The 21,533-nt window shown below is 37.1% G+C and overlaps 1 protein-coding gene across 1 annotated transcript; it reads left to right on the top strand.

Moving 5' to 3' along the window:
• The first annotated feature begins 5,714 nt into the window (after positions 1-5,714).
• Positions 5,715-21,527, top strand: cpxm1b (carboxypeptidase X (M14 family), member 1b). The gene is made up of 13 exons (XM_081382572.1): positions 5,715-6,656; positions 9,078-9,187; positions 9,905-10,044; positions 10,139-10,223; positions 11,357-11,507; positions 11,934-12,022; positions 12,875-12,998; positions 16,281-16,477; positions 17,445-17,624; positions 17,773-18,067; positions 19,843-19,982; positions 20,105-20,207; positions 20,331-21,527. The coding sequence occupies exons 1-13, from the start codon at positions 6,026-6,028 to the stop codon at positions 20,639-20,641; spliced, it is 2,556 nt and encodes an 851-aa protein (XP_081238698.1). The 5' UTR covers positions 5,715-6,025; the 3' UTR covers positions 20,642-21,527.
• The last annotated feature ends 6 nt before the right edge of the window (positions 21,528-21,533 follow it).

Genomic DNA, 21,533 nt, shown 5'->3' with positions numbered 1-21,533 from the left:
TGCCTCGTGCACACGGACTCCCAGCGCCCAGCGGTGGAAGTGACAGAGGCAGATGGCACAGGCCCGGGTCTAAGGAGAGGGACACGGGGTGCCAGGGCTGCACGAGCAACCCGGGACAGACTCTCAAGGAGCAGTAGGCCACCTCTCTACATCTATCAGGGCCGGGGTGTTAATGAGAACGACGGAAGGAGGAACGCAAGAGAGGGAGGAGAAACACAGACGAAGGACGTGACAAAAGAACAGATGCAGGTGAACAGGTAGAGAGAGAGGGAGGAGTTGAAGAGGAAAGGTTGAATGTCACTAATGATAGCTGTGAGATTACTAGAAGTGCATGAGAGGGGAACGTGAGGTGCATAATGTACAACGGGGGGGGGGGGGGGGGGGACATAAGAATTTCCAGACTTGGAATTGAAATAAAAGGGAAAACTCAGAGCTGGTCTTCACCACAGGAGATCATGCTTATATATCCCATCATTCTTTGCTCTTGCAGCCAGGTGTGTGTTTTTGTGCGAGCGAGCCCAGCAGAACATCACACATGCATTATGGGATGCTGAGGGGGCGGGGGCAGGAAGGGGACAAGAATCATGAATATTTTATACAACATGAGAGGGACCAAACTGGGGTCGTCAGGAGATCATCAGCTGAGCCCATAAATATTACATGACACCTCTACATTTATTGTTCATGGAAGGGGAAATGTCTTGGGAGGGGATTTCATCCATGTATTCTTTTCGGATGAATCAGTGGAAGTCGAGGGAAGAAAAGTTTTATGGTGGGTTAAACTTTTTCTCGTAGATTTTTACATATGGTCAACTTGACATTTACCAGAAAAGCTCTGCTAGATATAAGATTACAACTTTTTAATTCTCAAAGTGGAAACTGCAGCATGTTGATGCCATAACGTGATGGTTGGGAAGCTTTTGCCACCTGCTGATCGCAGCTTCCGTTTCACTAAAGCACACCAGATGTATTTACCCGATTAATCTCGATTATGCAATGCAAATTTTAGCCAGATTTTTACTTCAAAGGCTTTACATGGGAGTTAAATAATAAAAACAAATGCCAAATTAGCATACATTAACACATGCACAATCCTGCATTATTTTGTCTGAGAAACATCCCATGCAAAGATATATTACATTAAAAATTGTATACACATATATTAAAATATTATATTATTATGATAATATTAAAATAAATATTTCAAATAAATACATTTAAATAATAAGTATTGCATAATGAATAAATATATTTTAATTAAACTACATACAATTTTCTAGAATTTACTTCCCAAATTCTTCTGAACAATCCGAGTTTCGATACTTTTATAAGCCTGCTGGAAATCAATAATTGAGCAGTGCGGTATAGCATGCTGTTAGATTTTCAGGTGAGGGGAAGATTGAATATTTATAATCCTGAATTCCTGTAGCGTTCAGGTAGTACACCGTGGTAATGAGAGGACACATCGAGCAGATCTCAGAAAAAAATAAAACATAAAGCTGTACAAGAACATAAAAGAAACATCTGAAGGCACTTTACTCACTGAGTATGTCCTGTGTTTTATTTGCTGTTGTTCACATCTCTGGTTTTAGGTCAGGACAGTGCGGTTTTCATCGGGAGGTTAAATTTCTCAAGCTGTGGAGGTCTATGACGGACTCCTGTGAATTGATGCAGCTCACCTGCTGTATGAGTGAAATTGTGGTTCATTTGAGTGGTACAGTAAACTGAAATGAGAGCACAAAGTCAGTGTTTCCTCAAAATCTCTCTCTCTCTTCACTTCTTTGTGTGAAACTGAAACTTTGTGGCTGTGTAGTTTTATTAGACAGAACATTGACTTTTCAATTCATAACTACCATTACAGATGTTAAGATGCAGAACTGAATCTGACATCTTTAGCAAACAAACTCGCTTAGTGTGAATCATAAAATGTACAAGAACTGATCAGAGAGTAAGCTATCAATAATTCAAACAACAATCGTGCCATAAAACTCCCCATACACACACTCAAAGTCTTGTCCCCAGCTCTCTCTCTCTCTCTCTGTGTGTGTGTGCGTGCGTGTGTGTTGCAGGCTGGAGTGTGGGCCCCTCACCTGGCTTAGATCAACAGAAGTTGCTCAGCAGGTTCTCAGGTTCCCTGTGTATGGTCTGGGTCCACAGCTCTCATAGGTCATTAAAGGAGCGGCATGCAGCTAGCTCTCACACAACCGCTGCTGGGTCACTGTACAGGATGGACACACACACACACACAAACACACACACACACACAGTTAGACCTGCTCCTAATGAAACTCTCATGACTTCAGAACTTACAAAACAGACCAGCTGAAGAGTGCAAGGAACCAGACATAATTTTAGAAATTATGTACTGTATGTGTGTGTGCATGATGAATGACCTATTTATTTTAAATATACTAGATATTTTAAATTGTTAATTTTTTTCTGTCTGTGTATATGTATATGTATATTTGATATATATATATATATATATATATATATATGTATGTGTGTGTGTGTGTGTGTGTGTGTGTGTGTGTGTGTGTGTGTGTGTGTGTGTGTGTGTGTGTGTGTGTGTGTGTGTGTGTGTGTGTGTGTGTGTGTGTGTGTGTGTGTGTGTGTGTGTGTGTGTGTGTAAAATTTTACATAATTTTATATTTTCTCATCAATGTAAACCTGATATATATATTAAATGGAATATTTTAAATAATTTCATATTGTTACACTCTCGCACATATATACACACACACACATATATATATATTAAAGACTTTTAATGCCTGATATACATATATAATTGCTTAGACCCTTGTTTAGAGGTTATTTAATTGATCAGTACAATCAAAGTCTAATTAGTTACTCAATTTATAGAGTGATAATCACAACAACTATTGCCAAGCAGACCGATGGGAGCAATAAAGCATTTGCATTGCAGTTCCTACTAATCCAATTTCATATATAAGACCATCAGCCACCTGACAAATATATCACTTATGGTTTGACATGAATAGTTCACATACACCAGTAAAGATGACCTCGGCTCAGACAATGTACAAAGAAGTCATGTTAACACCTATCCAGACAACATAACAGCACAACAGACACTATAGCACATATATATTTAAGGAGCGGAGCAGGTTATGAATATTTCGCAGTGTTAAGTTTCCGATTAAGCGTTGACATTTCACTCCTCACTGTAGGTGGTACTGGGGGAAACTGACAGGTTGAGGAAAGAAATTTCCATGCAAACTTCATGTTTTTTCTCACATCCGGTGTGTGCATGTGTTAGAGAGAGAGGGGGAGAGAGAAAGGGGTAAATTGAATTTTTCAGGAAACTACACCCTCCAGCGTAGGGTGACCAGATGAGATTGGCTGAAATTCGGGACGGGGGGGGGTTGGGGGTTTGAGAGAGTGTGTTGCTTGGGGTAGTCCTACTATTAGACTACATAGCCTATAATAAGATGAATTTTCAAACCTGAACCAAACATATTTGAATCAAACATATAATAATCAAACATATAAAGATCAACAGTCTGTCATTAATATTTAGTCTGCCACAAAAAAACAATATTAAAATCATGAACTCAAATTTCATTGTGACCAAAAAAAAAAAAAAAAAAAAGACTGTTGTAACTGCGTAAATCAGACATTTCAGGCTATAAGTCTAACGCTAATAAGCCTTATGCCAAAATTATTATTATGACGAAATTGTCGGTCATTAAATAAGAAAACTAAATAATTGTGTAGATGATTTGCTTTGTGAAACCCAACATCAGACATTAGGCCGAAATTTTTTTTTTGCACACAGTGCCGCGACCGATCAATCACTCCTTTACTGGCTGCCTGCACATTCACTGTCCTCGCGGCTGCGGCAACTCGCGCTCGCTTATCAATGCATTTTAATTCGCGCCTACGGTATCTTTGTTGAACTTCAAAAAAAGAAAAAGAAAAAGAAAAAGATGGTGCAGCCAATAAGCAGCCGGCGGGGGCTGGCTGCAGGACGACTCAACCTCCACGGACAGTTTTTAATGTTTTATCAGACAATATAAGAATTTGCTTTAGTATAATTTTCGGGACAATTAGGGCCGGATTCGGGACAACAGCTTAGATTTCGGGACTGTCCCGAATTTTTCGGGACGTCTGGTCACCCTACTCCAGCGCATAAACCTTAATACATTTTAGTTCTATGCAGATACTAGCCTAATACATGCCTTCAAAATTAAAAAGCACTAGGCCTGTATAATCAAATAATACATATTTCCATCCTCTGAGTTTATTAACCTTCAATGCATAATGCCACTAAATTAATTTATAATGTTAAAAGACACTCTGAAATATTTATATGAAAAAGAGAATCTAGACCAAGCATTACTAAAAGAAAAGATGAAAACAACACATTCAATAATTGATAGATCATAAAATGATAAACTGCTTTAAATGCTCAGAATTGTTTGTCTGTTTTTCACATTTCTGAAATGGTTGTATGAAGTTTATTGATGCGCGTAATGCATTAATAATTGATGGTGATGTGGTCTCTAACCTCGTTACTATATGGTAAAGCGCAGCGGAGCTCAGTTTGGACATGAAAGCCACGAGTCACCAGTGCAAATATCATCTTTCCATGCATAAACATCTTATTGTATTTAATTGATCAGGACTGTCTGAGCATTTTATTTCGTTCTGTCCAAAAAAAATAAAAATAATAATAATAATTAAAATGAATAAAAACTCTCCACAAAACCGGCCCTCGTATTTTAAGCGTTCAACCTTTACGTCACGTTAAAAAATATACAGTGTTTGGTCGCCATCTAGTGGAAGCTTTTAGGTAGCCTAATTATATTTTTTACAAATTCTAAGTGTTTATGTTTGGAATTGGATAGGCTACGTTCCTTTGCTATTCGTTATTATATATGTTCGTTATAAAAAAAATAAAATAAAAACATGACGACATTGTTGTCATATCTGACAATTAAATTTTGACCATGAATTTTCCAAATGTAAGTTTCTTGAAAGTCTTATGTCCCGAAACTCTTTTATTTACAAACGGTCTGTGAAAGAAGACGAAAATCTTCCGAAAAGAAATCTTCATTGCTACAAGCTGTTTGCTGTTTTATTTTGTATTCATTTTATATGGAGGTTTGCAGAAAAATGCAAGACAGAAATGTAGCACATGGGTTTTTTAAAAAATATTATAAGAAGTGTATGACAAAATTAAACGAAAATAAAAATGAAATATAGGCTACAACTGATAAATTGAAGGAAAAGAATAATACAAATAAATGAAATAAATATATATTAGTAAAAAATATGGAGAATGAAACAAGATTACTTACTTCCCGCACCGCTGAAGAATGCGTTCAAATGATGATTTTTCTCTGACGTCGAAAATGTTAAGGAAATTTACATTTTTGTAATTGGGATAAAATTAAAATTTAACAGGTTAGCATGCAAAATATGTGACACACCGACACAACTAGGCTATAAAGGCTGTTGATAATTTAAAATATTCTTTGACGTCTTCATAATAGGTTAATTTTATGTTAGAGAATAGTTTATCAGACATATCAGGTCAGACATAAAAGGTCTAGGTGTACAAAGCATGTGTTTTCCCAATGTTAACATTCCAATCAGTTATTAATATTAAAAAAGTATTATCTGTGGTTGCCACTAGATGGCGCGCCGCTACAATTAACTGGGAGTACAAGCCTTCAACAGTTTTTGAGTGGAAAAAATGGCAAGAAATGCCACAAGTAATAGCGTTAAAACAATATATAACATTTGGCGTGATGCTCAAAATGTGATTTTTTTTAACGAAAAAAAGCGCAATAACAGAAATTCAGCGAAGGAATGTGTGCGGCACACATTTCCCCCTCAAACACACTCTCCTTCTATTCACAGTAATATGGTCTCACATTTGCTTTGCAACTCGAGTGGCGCGTGATTTTGCAACATTACGGGGTTCATGCGTTCGGATAAAGCAACATTTCTGGGGGGGATTTTACATTAGTAAGGAGTAAACAGTGAGTGAACCATGGCACCAACCGTTATACTTTTATCTTTGTTAACTTTTATTGTTGTTTTAGTTGGAGGAGTAACTAATTCACATTCTCTTAAAAAATCATATAACTTAAATGACACTCAGACAACATCTGCCACTGCAAGCGCGAGAACCGGCACTTATGGAAACATCTCACCTATCAAGGTGAGCCGATTCTCCAAGACGATCAAACCCACTGAGGCGACTTCCAGACCTCTGAAACCCACTGAGGGCAGCACCAAAACTATGAAAGCCACGACATTTAAACCCAACCAGACCCAGGGGACCACCAGAGCTCTGAAACCCACTGAGGGCAGCACCAAAACTCTGAAAGCCACGACATTTAAACCCAACCAGACCCAGGCGACCACCAGAGCTCTGAAACCCACGAAAGTGAAGCCATTCAAGTCAAAGGAACCCACGAAAACTCTGAAGCCCACATTGAAATGGACTGAGGTGAGCACGAAAGCCCTTAAACCAACAACAGTGAAGCCAACAGTAACAGCCACAAGGACGACGACCAGCCCAGCGCGCTTCCACACAGAGAACCTGAATGAAAACATTGATAAAAACGCGGAACGGAGAGTTTGGCACGAAAAAGAAAGTGAAGAACCACCGGTATTTGGTAAGTAAATGTGATTTATCTATCCATCTATACATACATCGCCCATCTATCAATCTATCTGTCTGTCTGTCTATCTATCTATGCATGACCTATCCTTCTATCTATCTATCTATATATTTATGCATCACCCATCCAATCCATCTAACTACTATATCTATGCATCACCCATCCATCCATCTATCCATCTATCTATCTATCTATCTATCTATCTATCTATCTATCTATGCATCACCCATCCATCCATTTATCGATCTATATATCTATGCATCATCAAACAAAAGAAAAAGAAAAACTCCCAGATTATCAGTTCATAAATTTGCTTGCAAGCATTGTTACATAATTCTGGCCATATTAAAACACTGCTCTAATAGTCCATTTCCTGTTTCAAAAGCCATTTGGGTCACTCAGTCAGTGAACTACTTTTCTCCACTAAACAAACCACAGAGCTGAAAAGCATGATTTTCCATAGATTATATTCAAGGAATTCTATGGTCAGAATTATGAGAAAATCTTTGGTCATGTAGGCTACCGCATGTTGTATCAAGTTGACTAAGATGAGGATGTGCAAAACATCTGCTGGAAATATAGGCCTAAAGCTACAGTTGAAGTCTTTATTATGAAGACAGACCCATTCAAGAACAAATCGTCTCGATGAAGCATCACAAGCAACAGCTCATCTTTTCAACTTCTTTTATGTTCTGCAGAATTGGGGTGTTTTAGCTGATTTGTAGGGGGAGGTGGTTGTGTAAGAAGCCCATCCAGACCTCTCCAAACACCTCTTAAAGATGAGCCCAGTGGCATTTCACTCCACAACTGTGCTTTCTGTCCACTTGGAGCATAAAACAATTGTAAGGGCAACAGGACAGTAGTCCATGTCAAAGTATTTGGGCCATCTAAACAACCATCAGTGCCAGGAAATCTCCCCACTTTCAGATGAATTGGTAAGGAATGCTGACTCCGCAAACCATCAGACTGACTCACCCACAAGAACCAGATGTGCATTTTTCTCACTGAGAGCCTGATCACTTTTACATGATGTCCTGATACAAAAGTTTGAATGCAACAGGCACAATCAGCTGCAATAACGCTAACCAGTAACAAGATATTTATTTATGGAAATGCTATCCAAGCTTTTTGCTCATTAAAAAGGTTCACAGGGCTAACTGGAAGATCTACATATAAAAAATAAGTTAGTAAAGAATCTTTAAACTTGCATAAAAAGAGCATGACGTCCCCAAGCAGCAGTAAATTCTACTGGAAATTATTAATAAACAACATGAGCAGGATTTCCTGCACACATTTTATTTGAGTGGCATTAAGGCGTGTGTATACTGCGGTATAAGTACTGTATATCAATTATTATTATATTATAAACGAAACATCGTGGCAGGAAGTGGTATATCGCATGCAGTTAGTCAATTATTGCTTTTGAAACTTCTTTTGTTCACAAGTCAAAGTTTTATAGGAATAGGATTGAATGCTTTTTTTTTAATAAGAGTGCTCAAAGCAGCTGAAGCAAACCATGTTCATATTATGACCAGTTTTGTGTTTAAAAAGTTGTTTAGAGGGCCTGTGAATGATGTGCCCTTCAAGTAGAGTCGGAAATATCAAAACGACGAGTTCCAAGCACATGAACTACCAAGCAAAGTTATATTTACAAATGGGAAACTCAAAATTATAGATGATACACAAGTTAATGGTGTTGGAAGGGGTGATTCTATTTGAAACTAGTTGAAACACTGATCTATAATATAGATGATATCATATAATATCTATAATCTATATAGAGATCAGTGAGTGGAAAGCAATTCTGTATTGTTCCATGGTTTGCATATAGTACTTGTGATAACATGTATAATAAGTGATAGAAATATTTTTCATCATTTTGAATTCAGATGTAGTTTTTTAAGTTTATAGTCCACAATATAATTCATTTGTTTTGTTTAGGCTACTACAAGAATGCTTGACTTTATAATGAACGCCTGACTCGTTGGTATAGTTTCACAGGTGCATTTGAAGAAAGAATCAAACCAAACATAGATCCTCTCCTGTTATAAAGTTAAATTACAGGGCACATCCATCTCAACCATTTGTGCAGGATTTGTCACACATTGGAGTAGCAGTTTACAGATCCTAAAGGCTTCAAAAACACAGTTTTTTTTTTTAAAGAAAGAAAAGAGAGAAAGTATTTGGAAAGCAGATGGGACAAGCTGAACTCCTCTAAACAACAGTTTCCTGTCTGCCCTGCAGCTGCATCGACTGTCAAATATTATGGACTGATTTTACTCAAATGTTTTTTAGAAATTGCATTCAAAACCCATTGGCTCAAAACATCTGAGGGGCACATGATATGATGCTTGTGCTCTCAATCGTTTTCTCTATTTCCTTCCTCCTCTTTAAATCATCTCTTTGCCTTCTCAGAGTGTCCTCCTTTGGGTCTGGAGTCTTTGAAAGTTAAAGACTCGCAGATTCAAGCCTCCTCTTATAAGCGCATGGGCCTGGGGCCACACAGGGGCCGACTCAACATACAGGTGGGCCACACAGCAGAATAAACCTCATATGTATATTTATTCTGTATATAAACACAAACTACCGCCCACAAGTTTGGGGTCAGTAAGGTCAGTTGTTTTTGGAAAAAAGTTATTAATTTTATTCAGCAAGGACACATTAAATTGATCAAAAGTGACTGTAAAGCCATTTATAATGTCACAAAACATATCTAATTTAAATAAGTGCTGTACTTTTGAACTTTAATATTAAGCAGCACAACTGTTTTCAACATTAATAATATTAAGAAATGTTTTCTTATGTGAAAACATTTAATGTGTTTAAATCTCATAATAGAATGATTTCTGAAGGATCATGTGACACTGAAGACTGGAGTAATGATGCTTAAAATTCAGATTTGCCATCACCAGAATAAATTACATTTTAAAATGAATGAAAATATGACTGATTAAATATGAGTTATTTTAAATTGTAATAATATTTCACCATATTACTATTTTACTGTATTTTTTATTTTTAAAATATGCAGCCATAGCAATTAGAGATGTCTTTCAAATACATAATCTTAATAATAAATTAATAAAAAATCTTACCGACCTCAAACTTTTGAATGGTAGTGTATATGCATGTCATCATCAATATAGCATCAATGATGTATTCATCAGCATATTCTGCAGTTTTCGGTGTTTATATTATTAACATAAGCATTGTTTCATCGTTTTTCTTTTCTTGTTTTGCAGTCTGGTGTGGAGGATGGGGATATCTATGACGGAGCTTGGTGTGCCCAGTATAAAGATCAGAACCAATGGTTACAGGTAGATGCCAAGAAGCTCACACGGTTCACAGCAGTGATACTACAGGGTCGCAGCTCTATATGGAGGTACTTCATATCCTGATACATGTCTCTACCATAATATCATAATTAAAACAAAATGTTAAATTGCAATAATAACAATGTCTCTCTTAATTTGTAGCTGGGACTATGTAGAAACCTTCAAAGTTCTGGTTAGCAATGACACCATTAAATGGAAGCCATGCATGAATGGGACAGAAGAGGCGGTATGTTGTTCTCTTTACCATCAACTGTAAAAAATAAAATAAAAACACTACCGGTCAAAAAGCTGGAATAATTTTGTAATGTTTTTGAAAGAAGTCTCTTTTGCTCACCAGTACCATATTTATTTGATGACAAATACAGTAAAACAGTAATATTGTGAAACGTTTTACATTTGAATATGCTTTAAAATGTAATTTATTCCTGTGACTGAATTTTGAGCAGCCATTACTCCAGTCTTCAGTGTCACATTCACATTTCTCAGAAATCATTCTAAAATATTTTTAAAAATCTTAATTATTCCAAACGTTTGACCAGAAGTGTATATTACCCTAAATAAATTATTTACATAATTCAGTTTCAATTTCACATTTATTTGTATAGCGCTTTTCACAATTACATAGTTTCAAAGCAGCTTTACAGAAAATGCATCCACGTTACAAATCTGTTATCAGAGATAACTGTCTTAGTTATGCATTTCAGAAATGTACCTATACAAATCACAGTTAGCTAAAAATGTATTAAATCAGTGTAATAATTTAAGGCAGAAACAATAAACTCATTGAAGTAATATATACTTGTTTGCTAACAAATGATTATGACATCTAGAAAATTGTAGCATTGGTGTTGATTCAGAGTAATAATATGATGTCAGAAAGGGGCCATTTTTGCAGCTTATTTTTAATAAATAATCTCTTTGGACTTGAAATTTAGTTCTGAGAGTTACAGTATTTTCAGAGAACAATTGAAGAACAATAGTATTATGAGGCTACATTACAATTTTACTCTCATTTAACAGAAATCACCCAAAATAAGCCCCCTTTTCCAGACAGTAGGTTGTGCCATTCACCTCTGCTGGTGTATATTAGCCTCAGTATCTTTGTGACATCATTATATCCATTCAGTTTCCAGCTGGCACAGAGTCTTTTATACTAACAAAGGTTGGAGGCAGGCGCTGGCAGTAGTTGGCAGGGTTAAGCGGCTCTTTTGAAAAGAATAGCCTGCCCACTGCGTACTGAACTGTGCCAGCCTCTCGTGTGCCCTCCTTGGACACTGACTGTGCCAGCTGCCACTGGCAAATGTCACTTGGATCGCATCAATAGGATCACTCACCAGAAGTGATCTTGTATGCTAACAGGTGTTTGAGGGGAACAAGGACACCGAAACGTCAGTCTTGGCCATTCTGCCCAAACCAGCAGTGGCACAATACATACGTATTAACCCTCAGACCTGGTTTAAGAATGGGACCATCTGCCTGAGAGCTGAAATTATGGGCTGTGAGCTGCCAGGTATGCCAAACACAAACCTTTCACTGATCTCACATATGCAAGGTCTTTCTTTTACACATCATAAACGCTACAGACTGTGTTTAGCATCCTTGTTAGGGGCAAAAATGGCCACAGTAAAGGCCCGTTCACACCAAGGACAATAACTATAATGATAGCGATAGATTCCACACCACAACTATAACGATAATGGCACAGAGGAACGATATCATTGGAATCACTTTCAAAATGATTTTTTTCCAGCTGATGAACGATAAAAACATCGGCAGCCAATCAGAATCCATTAAGCTTTTAAGAGCTTGAGCATTTATAGCAGCGTTAACGTTCAACGGTGTTGACACAAATATTTATCATTATGGTCATCTTTATAGTTATATTTCTTGGTGTGAACAGACCTTAATTTTCATGAACTGTACATCGTGTTTTAAGATCCAAACAATATCTACCCGTGGCAAGCTGAGGAAGGCACCAAGGACAAACTGGACTTCAGACATCATAACTACAAAGAGATGAGGAAGGTGAGGAAGATGGAGCCTTTTCTCCTCTTTTGTTGTTGTTGCTTAGTCAGCATGAAATGGTGCAACCCACTGACATACTGACCATTAAAAATAACAATACCTACATATATTTAAAATTAAGTGATTTGCTATTGAAAGGAGAATTATGATTCATAAATTGCTCTTTAAAGTGTGAAGCCCTACATGCTAACAGTCCAACCTCAGATTGACAGAGATGGATGACTGCATGATCTAAAAACCAAGCCCTGGCTAGAAAACAAACATTTTCCCAGATTTTCACGTCAGTATATGAGCTGCCTTGCGAATCGCTTGCGGTCAGTCTGACCACCATCATGCAACAGTGTCTACATTAACACAAGCCTGCGGGCAGGTAACAAAAACCACATTTATATACACACAGAAAGATAAATGCAAGGAATGTTTTAGTTTATTCTCCAGTCCTGGATACTTGTGCTTTGTCATACTTCAGAAATTTGGGATTTGTATTGTTATTGAAAGAAGTCTCTTATGCTCAAAAAGGCTGCATGCATTTATTTAATAAAAAATACAGTAAAATCAGTAATATTGTGAAATATTATTACAATTTAAAATAATTTTATATTTTAAAATTTAGTTTATTCCTGTGATGCAAATCAGATTTTTCAGTATCATTACTCCAGTCTTCAGTGTCACATGATCCTTCAGAAATCATTCTAATATTCTGATTTTCAGGATTTTGATGAATGGATAGATTAATGGAAATGTTTTGTAACATTGTAAATATCTTTACTCACACTTTGAATTAATGTGTCCTTGGTGTATATAATGTAAGAATAAGCTGTGAAAAAGTTGATCATCATTTGTGTCTTTCAGCTCATGAAGTCTGTGAACGAGATGTGTCCTGATATCACCCGCATTTACAGCATTGGCAAAAGCTACATGGGCCTTAAACTGTATGTGATGGAAATCTCAGACAATCCAGGCAAACATGAGCTGGGTGAGTTAGCCTACCACTAACTATACAGTGTTTAATCATGCATTAACCTGGCTAATTTAAATTGCAAACATTTATGATGAATCCAAGAAATTACAAGTTTTCAACTGCTTTAAAATAATGCAACCTTTTATTGGATAAAAACAATTCTTTCAATGTGTTTGAACTATACTAGTTAAAAACAATTTAAAAAAACTTAGTAAACTTGTTTTGTGAGTAAATTTAAGGGGAAATGATACCAGCCCTCTTCAAGCTATAGGATTCTAATGTTATAAATCTTTGTATTAAATACCCGGGTGGAATATACAGACTTTTCAATTTTCAATGCAAATTTTGGTGGGAAAATCTGTGGAATTCCAGAATGGATTTAAACATGGTAAAATATATTGAACTAAATGAACATGTAACAACAAAGGGTATGTGGAATTTTCTGTGGTGCTCTTTTTTGGCACGGATTCGACGTGGGCGCAGTTATCAGTTTTTATGCTGTAACTATAGCAATTGGAAAAGAGCCCAAAAGCCTCTCTTTCCCTCACTCTCATTCAGTCTGATTTGCCCTTTCTATTTACACTGGGCAACTCTAGTGTTTGCTTTGGCCTGTGGGCTAGAAATTGGTTCCTCGGTGAGAGAGGTTGCCAGCTCTGGCAGTGGTTTACTCATCTCCTGCCAGCACTCATAATGCAGGCTGGAGCCAGGGATGCAATCGCAGAAGGCCATGGCGGCAGACCTCAGAAAGAGTCTAGAGAAGGAAAGTGGGAAGAAATAACCTCACTCGGTGTTATAAAATCATAGAGCATTTCACGAGTGGATCAAAGCACGTGGCGATTCTTTTTAAGAGGAGATTTGACTTGATTAATCTAAAGTCTCTCCAGGCACAGTGGAGAAATACCAGCCTACAAGAATCCACAAGTTATGGCCTCTTTGGAAATATAGTAGCTTTTTGTTGGCTGTGCTTATGAAATGAGAACAATATGAAAGTGCATTTGTGTGCTCTAGTGTTACAAGCCACACACATCATGTCTGAGGTCGAATAACACACCCAAATGTCATTATTGTAATAAGCGCTTTTTCGAAACACATTGACAGTCCTTTCGTATTCAATTTCATTGTCTGGTCTCCATCTAACTGAAACATTAATCTTTTCAAATCTGTTTTGATATCTAAATATAAAGAGACAAAATAAGCGCAACAGTGACCAAATAGCCTACTTTTTCAGCAGCCTTGATCCTCAAGTTCTAGGCCTTAAACCAAATCAACAAGCTCAGAGATGAATAACAATGTTAAAAAGTACAAAAAGATACAAAACAGCGTCCTTAACATCTGATGGAATTAACTGCAATAGATCACTGTGAATTAATGATAGTTGAATCAAAAACGATGGTGCTTTGATTAGTATTAAAACAGTATATATTACATTTATTGAATATACTGTATAAACAAACACATACAAATTTACAAGGCATTTGAGAGAGACTGTGAGAGCTGCTTTATAGATTAATTGAACTCGTTTCATATTTGATGATCTTTACCCAGTTATTGAACAGAACTGAATCAACACTGAAATTACACTGTTTTCTTTTAAGAGCAGAATTGAATTCTGTGTGCATCATTTAATCATAATTTTCCTGTTTATCACAGTAAAACTTTTTTTAAACAATCTGTATTGAATAAAGTGCTATATAAATAAAGGTGTCTTGACTCAAAACAATTTGGTTGAATTTAAATTGACTAAAGGAAGCAAATCAACGAAATCAGTTCATGGCACATCTGTCTTGAAAATTTTATACGTTACTGGTAAATAAATACAAATTTTTTTGGAGAATGATTTTTTATTTGTAGATCATGACTGCTGTGCTCTACACAAGAGAGGAGACATTCTCATTATTTCCTAGCCTGTCTGATGGGTATATCATCTTTTTTGGTTGCACGCTTAATATGAATCAGTCGCTTGTTGTTTCGGGGGTTTCCAGACTCATGCGTTTCCTGCCTGCATTTAAATCAATGGCATATCAATGCTGTGTCTGCATGTGGGGGTCAAAGTTCAGTTAGTTACTCCTCTGGAAATTCCTCCTCTTTGGCGGGATGGGTGATGTTTTCTCAGTGAGGCTAATGAGAGCCAGATTTCTGAGACTGAATGGGTCAACTGTTAGCCAAATATTGCAGAGAAAGAGGAGGGGGGATTTAACCTTGCAGAGGACCTGAACCTAATGACGCTCAGTTTCACTGTCAAAACAGACCCAACTTGTGCTTCTCTTGGTTGACAAAGAGGCAGCAAGCTGCAAGCCGAATCAATATTTATAGAAATAAATCATCCATGCTTGGTTAGATATGCACAGCTTAGCTGCACATAGGCTATTTCCTGTTTTTTGCTTAAAAATTCTGAGAGATGGCACAATAAATGTGCCTGTTTTTTTTTCATTGTATCCTAAATTTTATCCTAAATTTCATGATATTGTAATTGAAAAAGGTCACAAATCCTTCTTTATCATTATACAGTATATCATTTAAGTATCGCTTTTCCACCAATACACTATCGTTCAAATGTTTGGGGTCGGTACGATTTTTAAAATGTTTGCAATGTCATCAAGGCGGCATATTTTTGATAAAACGGTAATATTTCTCTCTGTATCCCAGCTAATTATCACTGTTGTTTGTGACACATGACACATTTCCACATTTATTACCATTGTAAATCTAGCTAAGTTTTTTTTATGTATGTTTTTTTTTTATTTAAAACACTATAGTTTAAGTTATATTGCCTTGGCATTAAATTACAGAAAACTAGTTAATGCTGCTGTGTGAGTGTTCTTATACTACGGCTGCAGGAGTGATGGCAAATTTGACATCTTTCTCCCTCTGAAATTGAATATGTATAGGTAATAGCTTTGACTCTTTCCTAAAATTTAAGGCACTCTTCTTTTTGCCCATTTTGTTCTCCCCACCAAAGAACCACTGATAAAAACCCTTACATTTTAAAACAAAATGTCAACCACAGACATTATGCCCAACTAATTATGAAAAAAAAAATAACTTGAAAACATTTAACAGACAAGCAGAGATGTCTGCCTCTCTGAGCTGCTAGAGAGAGGGTGCCAGATTTCAGACACCTCTGTTAGCACACTCTATAGAGGAGGTGGAGAGAATCTGGGCAAAGCATGGAGTTACTTTTCAAAACAGAACCACACATCTGGATAAGTACCATAACACTTCTAATAACTGCGCACACCTAATCCAATTTCTGTGACAGAGCTTGACAGTCTAAAAACAGTTTGGCTCCCCCTGCAGGTGAAGCCGAGTTCCGCTATGTGGCCGGTATGCATGGAAACGAAGTGCTCGGGAGGGAACTACTGCTCAACCTGATGGAGTACATATGCCAGGAGTACAAACGTGGAAATCAGCGCATAGTTCACCTAGTCAAAGAGACACGCATCCATCTTCTGCCCTCGATGAACCCTGATGGCTATGAAATGGCTTACAAAAAGGTAGCGATGGGAAAGCAAGAGATATTCTGGCGTTTCCAAAATGTTTCTCTGCCAATACACTACCGTTCAAATGTTTGGGTTTGGTAAAAAAATTTTGATGATTTATTTTAGCTTGTCAAATTTGTCCCTTTTTGGGTGTGAGCAAAAACTCACTGTTTTTGTGTGTCCCTTTAAATGCAAATGTAAAACTCAGTTAACATACTGCGGTAAAAATTCAAAATGTGGAGTTTTTATATTTATAATATATGATACAGTTCAGCAACATCACATGACCAAAAGTGCTGAGTACAATCACGATTGAAAATGTGACACTGATTTCATAGTTTAATAAACAAGTAATTAATATTAAGTCACTTACATTTTAGACAAAAAATTGACTGTTTTTGTTCTATTTTAGCAGCGAAAATAGTTCCAATCCAAACAAAGATTTCGTCTCACAGCAACACTCAATCGTGCTTTGAATGATTCAGCGTTTTGAACGAATCGTTTGAATGAATGACTCAATGACTCACTTATTAAGACCGCTATCACCTGCATTTCTGCACTCACCATTGACAAACCAATCAAATCTGTTTACAATTATTATTTTTTTAAATCAGACCAAACACATTTTTATTTTTATTCAGGAGTTATGTACATACAAAATGATAACTTTTTATAACATTAACCTATTGATAAAAAAAATATTGTGCAAACAAGCAAGGACTGGTTGGGACTTGACGTAGAGTTAGTGAAAGGAGACAGTCTCGCCCAGGGCGGGCACTAGTGACTCACAGGGCGGGCCAGGCCCCCCAATGCCCGCCCATGGCGTCGGGACTGCCCGGGGCCTGAGTATAGCACTTAAACACGGAAAAAGTAAGATTTTCATGATATGTCCCCTTTAAATATTTTAAACCAAGCACAAACAAACTCAATTAATCAACGACTTCATAACACTTGTGTTTTGTGAACATGTTTTGTTTTACAGGGTTCAGAGCTGGCCGGATGGGCACTGGGTCGCTATAATTATGAAGGCATTGACATGAATCACAACTTTGCAGATCTGAACACAGTGATGTGGGACGCCATCGAGCTAGAAACAGACAAGTCAAAACTAATCAATCACTACTTTCCCATTCCAGAGTACTACACTTCAGAAGAAGCTTTTGTAAAGTATTTCTGTAAAGATCATATATGAGATCTCACTGATTAAAACAAACACCCTTCCATCTTTAAATGACTTCAAATCATCATTCTCATGTAATTTGACCATAATATTTTAAATAAATCACATTATTCTTTTCTTTATATTGAAGGTGGCTCCAGAAACGAGAGCCGTCATCAGTTGGATGCAGACTATACCATTTGTTCTCAGCGCTAATCTGCATGGAGGAGAGCTGGTGGTCACGTACCCATTTGACATGACCAAAGACTGGGCCCCTAAAGAGCAAACGCCCACCGCTGATGACAGCTTTTTCCGCTGGCTGGCCACCGTTTACGCCAGCACCAACCATGTGATGTCCAACCCAGACCGAAGGCCCTGCCACAATGAGGACTTCCTTCGTCATAATAACATTATTAATGGAGCGAACTGGCACACTGTACCAGGCAGTGAGTACTGCTGCTCCTGTGGCTTTTTAGATCATCAAGGGACTTAGTCTTTGCTGATAAAAGTTCACATATAAATATAAAGTAAAAGAAAGTAAAAAATTAAGGCCTAGCACAAAAAAAAATCAAATAAAAAAAAAAATCAACGAAATGGGTCAGATGCAAACTTGTCAATCTTCCAGCCTTCATGTGGCATTCCCTTTTTTAAAACTGATTCTTTAAGTGGCAATACCAGTGCAAGATGCATCATGCCAGTAATTGGTAGTGTTAATTAATGAAGCACTCTCATTGATGCACGCATATACCTCCAGTATATAAGAAACAACAAACTATATATTTTGTAAGAAAATCAAGGTTTTAAAGTTCAGACAGGCAGCAAGAATCAGCATATTTTGTTCAAATCTGTCAATTTATTCATAATCTGAACAAAAGAAAAAAAAAACTTTATTCAAACCATATTTGTATTTTGAAATGGGAAATGTGTATCAGTCTGAATGGTCAGATCTACCAAGTTATTTCATCATACAGGATGGATATACAATGCTATATTGTAGCTAGAATTTCCTCATTTATACACACTATTTCCCTTTTACCAAGAAAATATAGTAATATAATTTGACGCCACTTATATTTTTTTATCTTTACCATTACATCTAAGGTCCAAAACATACTTTTTGCCTAATATATATATATACACTCAGCAAGGATGCATAAAATTGATCAAAAGTAACAGTAAAGACATTTAAAATGTCACAAAAGATTTCTGTTTTAAATAAATGCTGATCTTTTGACATTTCTATTCATCAACATTTATAATAATGTTTCTTAAAGGTGGTATCAGTGATTTCAGGCCCAAAAATATTTATCACATTCATCTAATCTTTCCTAACGATCCGCTAGCTGCCCGCCCCATAAGCATGCAGTCAAAAAAACGCGTCTCTGTTGGGAGCCTAGGCTCTGAGATCTGCACACAAAAACAAATGGTTTAGCCAAACAATCAAAACCAAAACAAATAGTGTTCCAACCAATCACCGACAGGGGGAGGGTGTTGTGAGGTTTTGAGCCAGCTTTTTCTTCAGCTCTGACTTCGCGTGCAGACGTGCACGAGCACAAAACCTCACAACACCCTCCCCCTGTCTGTGATTGGTTGGAACACTATTTGTTTTGGTTTTGATTGTTTGGCTAAACCATTTGTTTTTGTGTGCAGATCACAGAGCCTAGGCTCCCTAGAGACGCGTTTTTTTGACGGCATGCTTATGGGGCGGGCAGCTAGCGGATCGTTAGGAAAGATTAGATGAATGTGATAAAAATATTTTTGGGCCTGAAATCACTGATACCACCTTTAAGGCAGCAAATTAGAGAATGATTTCTGAAGGATCATGTGACAATGAAGACTGGAGTAATTATGCTGAAAATTCTGCTTTGATCACTGGAATAAATTACATTTAAAAATATGTTTCAAATATAAAAAAGTTACTATAAATTGTAAATATATTTTACAATAATAGCGGTTACTGTATTTATTATATCAAATAAATGCAGCCTTGGTGAGCATAAGACAATTCTTTAAAAAACATTACAAAATCTTACCAACTTTTGAACTGGAGTGTGTGTGTGTGTGTGTGTGTGTGTGTGTGTGTGTGTGTGTGTGTGTGTGTGTGTGTGTGTGTGTGTGTGTGTGTATGTTTGTGTGTGTGTGTGTGTGTGTGTGTGTGTGTGTGTATTAACCCTGATTACATGAATTTAACGCTTCATGTGACCTGTGTTTTCATCTGTAGGCATGAATGACTTCAGTTACCTGCACACCAACTGTTTTGAGGTGACCGTGGAGCTGTCCTGTGATAAGTTCCCTCATGCCAGTGAGCTGCCTATAGAATGGGAGAACAATAAAGAATCTCTCCTTGTCTACATGGAGCAGGTACAATATATCGCAAACAAAAACCCAGCAACCACTAAACATTTGTCTCAGATATGTCTAAACACCTGAATGTGTCATTAAAAACAATACAATCAATGCATTTGTCAATGTTTGTCAAACAGGTGCACAGAGGAATCAAAGGAGTGGTTAGGGACAAAGACACTGAAGCCGGCATCGCTGATGCCATCATCAAAGTGGATGACATCGACCATCACATAAGATCAGGTAATGCTACTCAGAATAATTAAAACTATCAAACAAATATGCATAACTAGGATAGAAAAAAACAACCATCTTAAATGGTCTCATTTAAATAACACTCAGATCTGTATCAACATCTTTTTTCAGCTTTCGATGGGGACTTCTGGCGTCTGTTGAACCCGGGTGACTATGACATCACAGTGACCGCAGAGGGATATTTCCCAGCCACTCGAAGTTGCAGGGTCGAGTACGAGCATTACCCCACTATCTGCGACTTCCAACTTACCAAGACACCAAAACAGCGGCTGAGAGAGATCCTGGCCAAGGGAGACAAGATTCCCAAAGACCTGCAGCTCCGACTGCGCCAGCTGCGCATGCGGAAACTGCGTGTCAGTACTAAGCTCATTAACCGACGCAGGGAGTCACAGCAGCGGAGGGCTAGGGGGGCCCACAGCTAGACTGACCTTTGACCTTTGACCTGTTTTGCCGGCCAAGTACAGGATTAGACTGTATCAATGTCTTGGGCAAATAGAATTTAGACGAGCCTGTAAATAGGTTGCCCTTTTCTGTGGTAACATACATTGTGTATTATACATTTGAGGAGCAGATATATTATGCAATGTAAATTAAATTTCAGACAAAAATGTCTCAAAACTGTTTTATACAAGACATTGAGAACGTCAATTAAAAATAGACCGTTGTTGGAATGTTTGATTTTTATGCTAATCTGTGCCCACATTTGTGCATAGAGGTGCAAATACATCTCAGTCTGGAACTGATGTTTTGTCAGTTGGTTTCTTTAGCTGTATAGTGTTTATATTGTTTGCTATATTTCCTTGAAAGTCATCAAGAGTTGACATCTTCTGAAATATATACTTATGAATTATTTATAATGATCATAATAGCACTTGGATGTTTTGGTTTAAAGAAATGCTGCCACACACACACACAAAAAAACTTACAGCAGAGATATCAAGATAAACAAAGAAACAACATACCTCAGTATGACAAGCACTCGTAATAACCAAATATGAGTATTTCCGAATGGAATGGGAATCATTTGTACATAACTAAACTTTTGTAATAGAATAATTCTCGAAGTAAACAAGATGAATGAACTTGGTCTTGTACTGTTTATAGGGACGCCACTGTCTCTGTTGAACCCGTGGCTGTCAACAGATGGCGCTGTGGCGCTTTTGAAGATTTCAATAGGGTACAGAATTATAGAAAAATAAATAAATAAATACGCTTTTAGAATGCATTGAATCTACTCTTTATTTTGTAATACTTGTGATACATTCTTAACTATTTGTTTTAAATAAAAAGCGAGTGATTGAGTGACGCAAATGG

Source organism: Scardinius erythrophthalmus, assembly GCF_964197995.2.
Source record: "Scardinius erythrophthalmus genome assembly, chromosome: 13".
NCBI lineage: Eukaryota > Metazoa > Chordata > Actinopteri > Cypriniformes > Leuciscidae > Scardinius > Scardinius erythrophthalmus.
Note: the sequence above shows the minus strand (reverse complement) of the source record. Positions and strands in the feature narration are given on the sequence as shown.

Coding starts and splice junctions, on each gene's coding strand:
- cpxm1b (XM_081382572.1), top strand. CDS start 6,026: ATGGCACCAACCGTTATACTTTTATCTTTGTTAACTTTTATTGTTGTT. Junction 10,224..11,356: donor TGAATGGGACAGAAGAGGCG/GTATGTTGTTCT, acceptor GTATGCTAACAG/GTGTTTGAGGGGAACAAGGA. Junction 12,023..12,874: donor ACTACAAAGAGATGAGGAAG/GTGAGGAAGATG, acceptor TGTGTCTTTCAG/CTCATGAAGTCTGTGAACGA.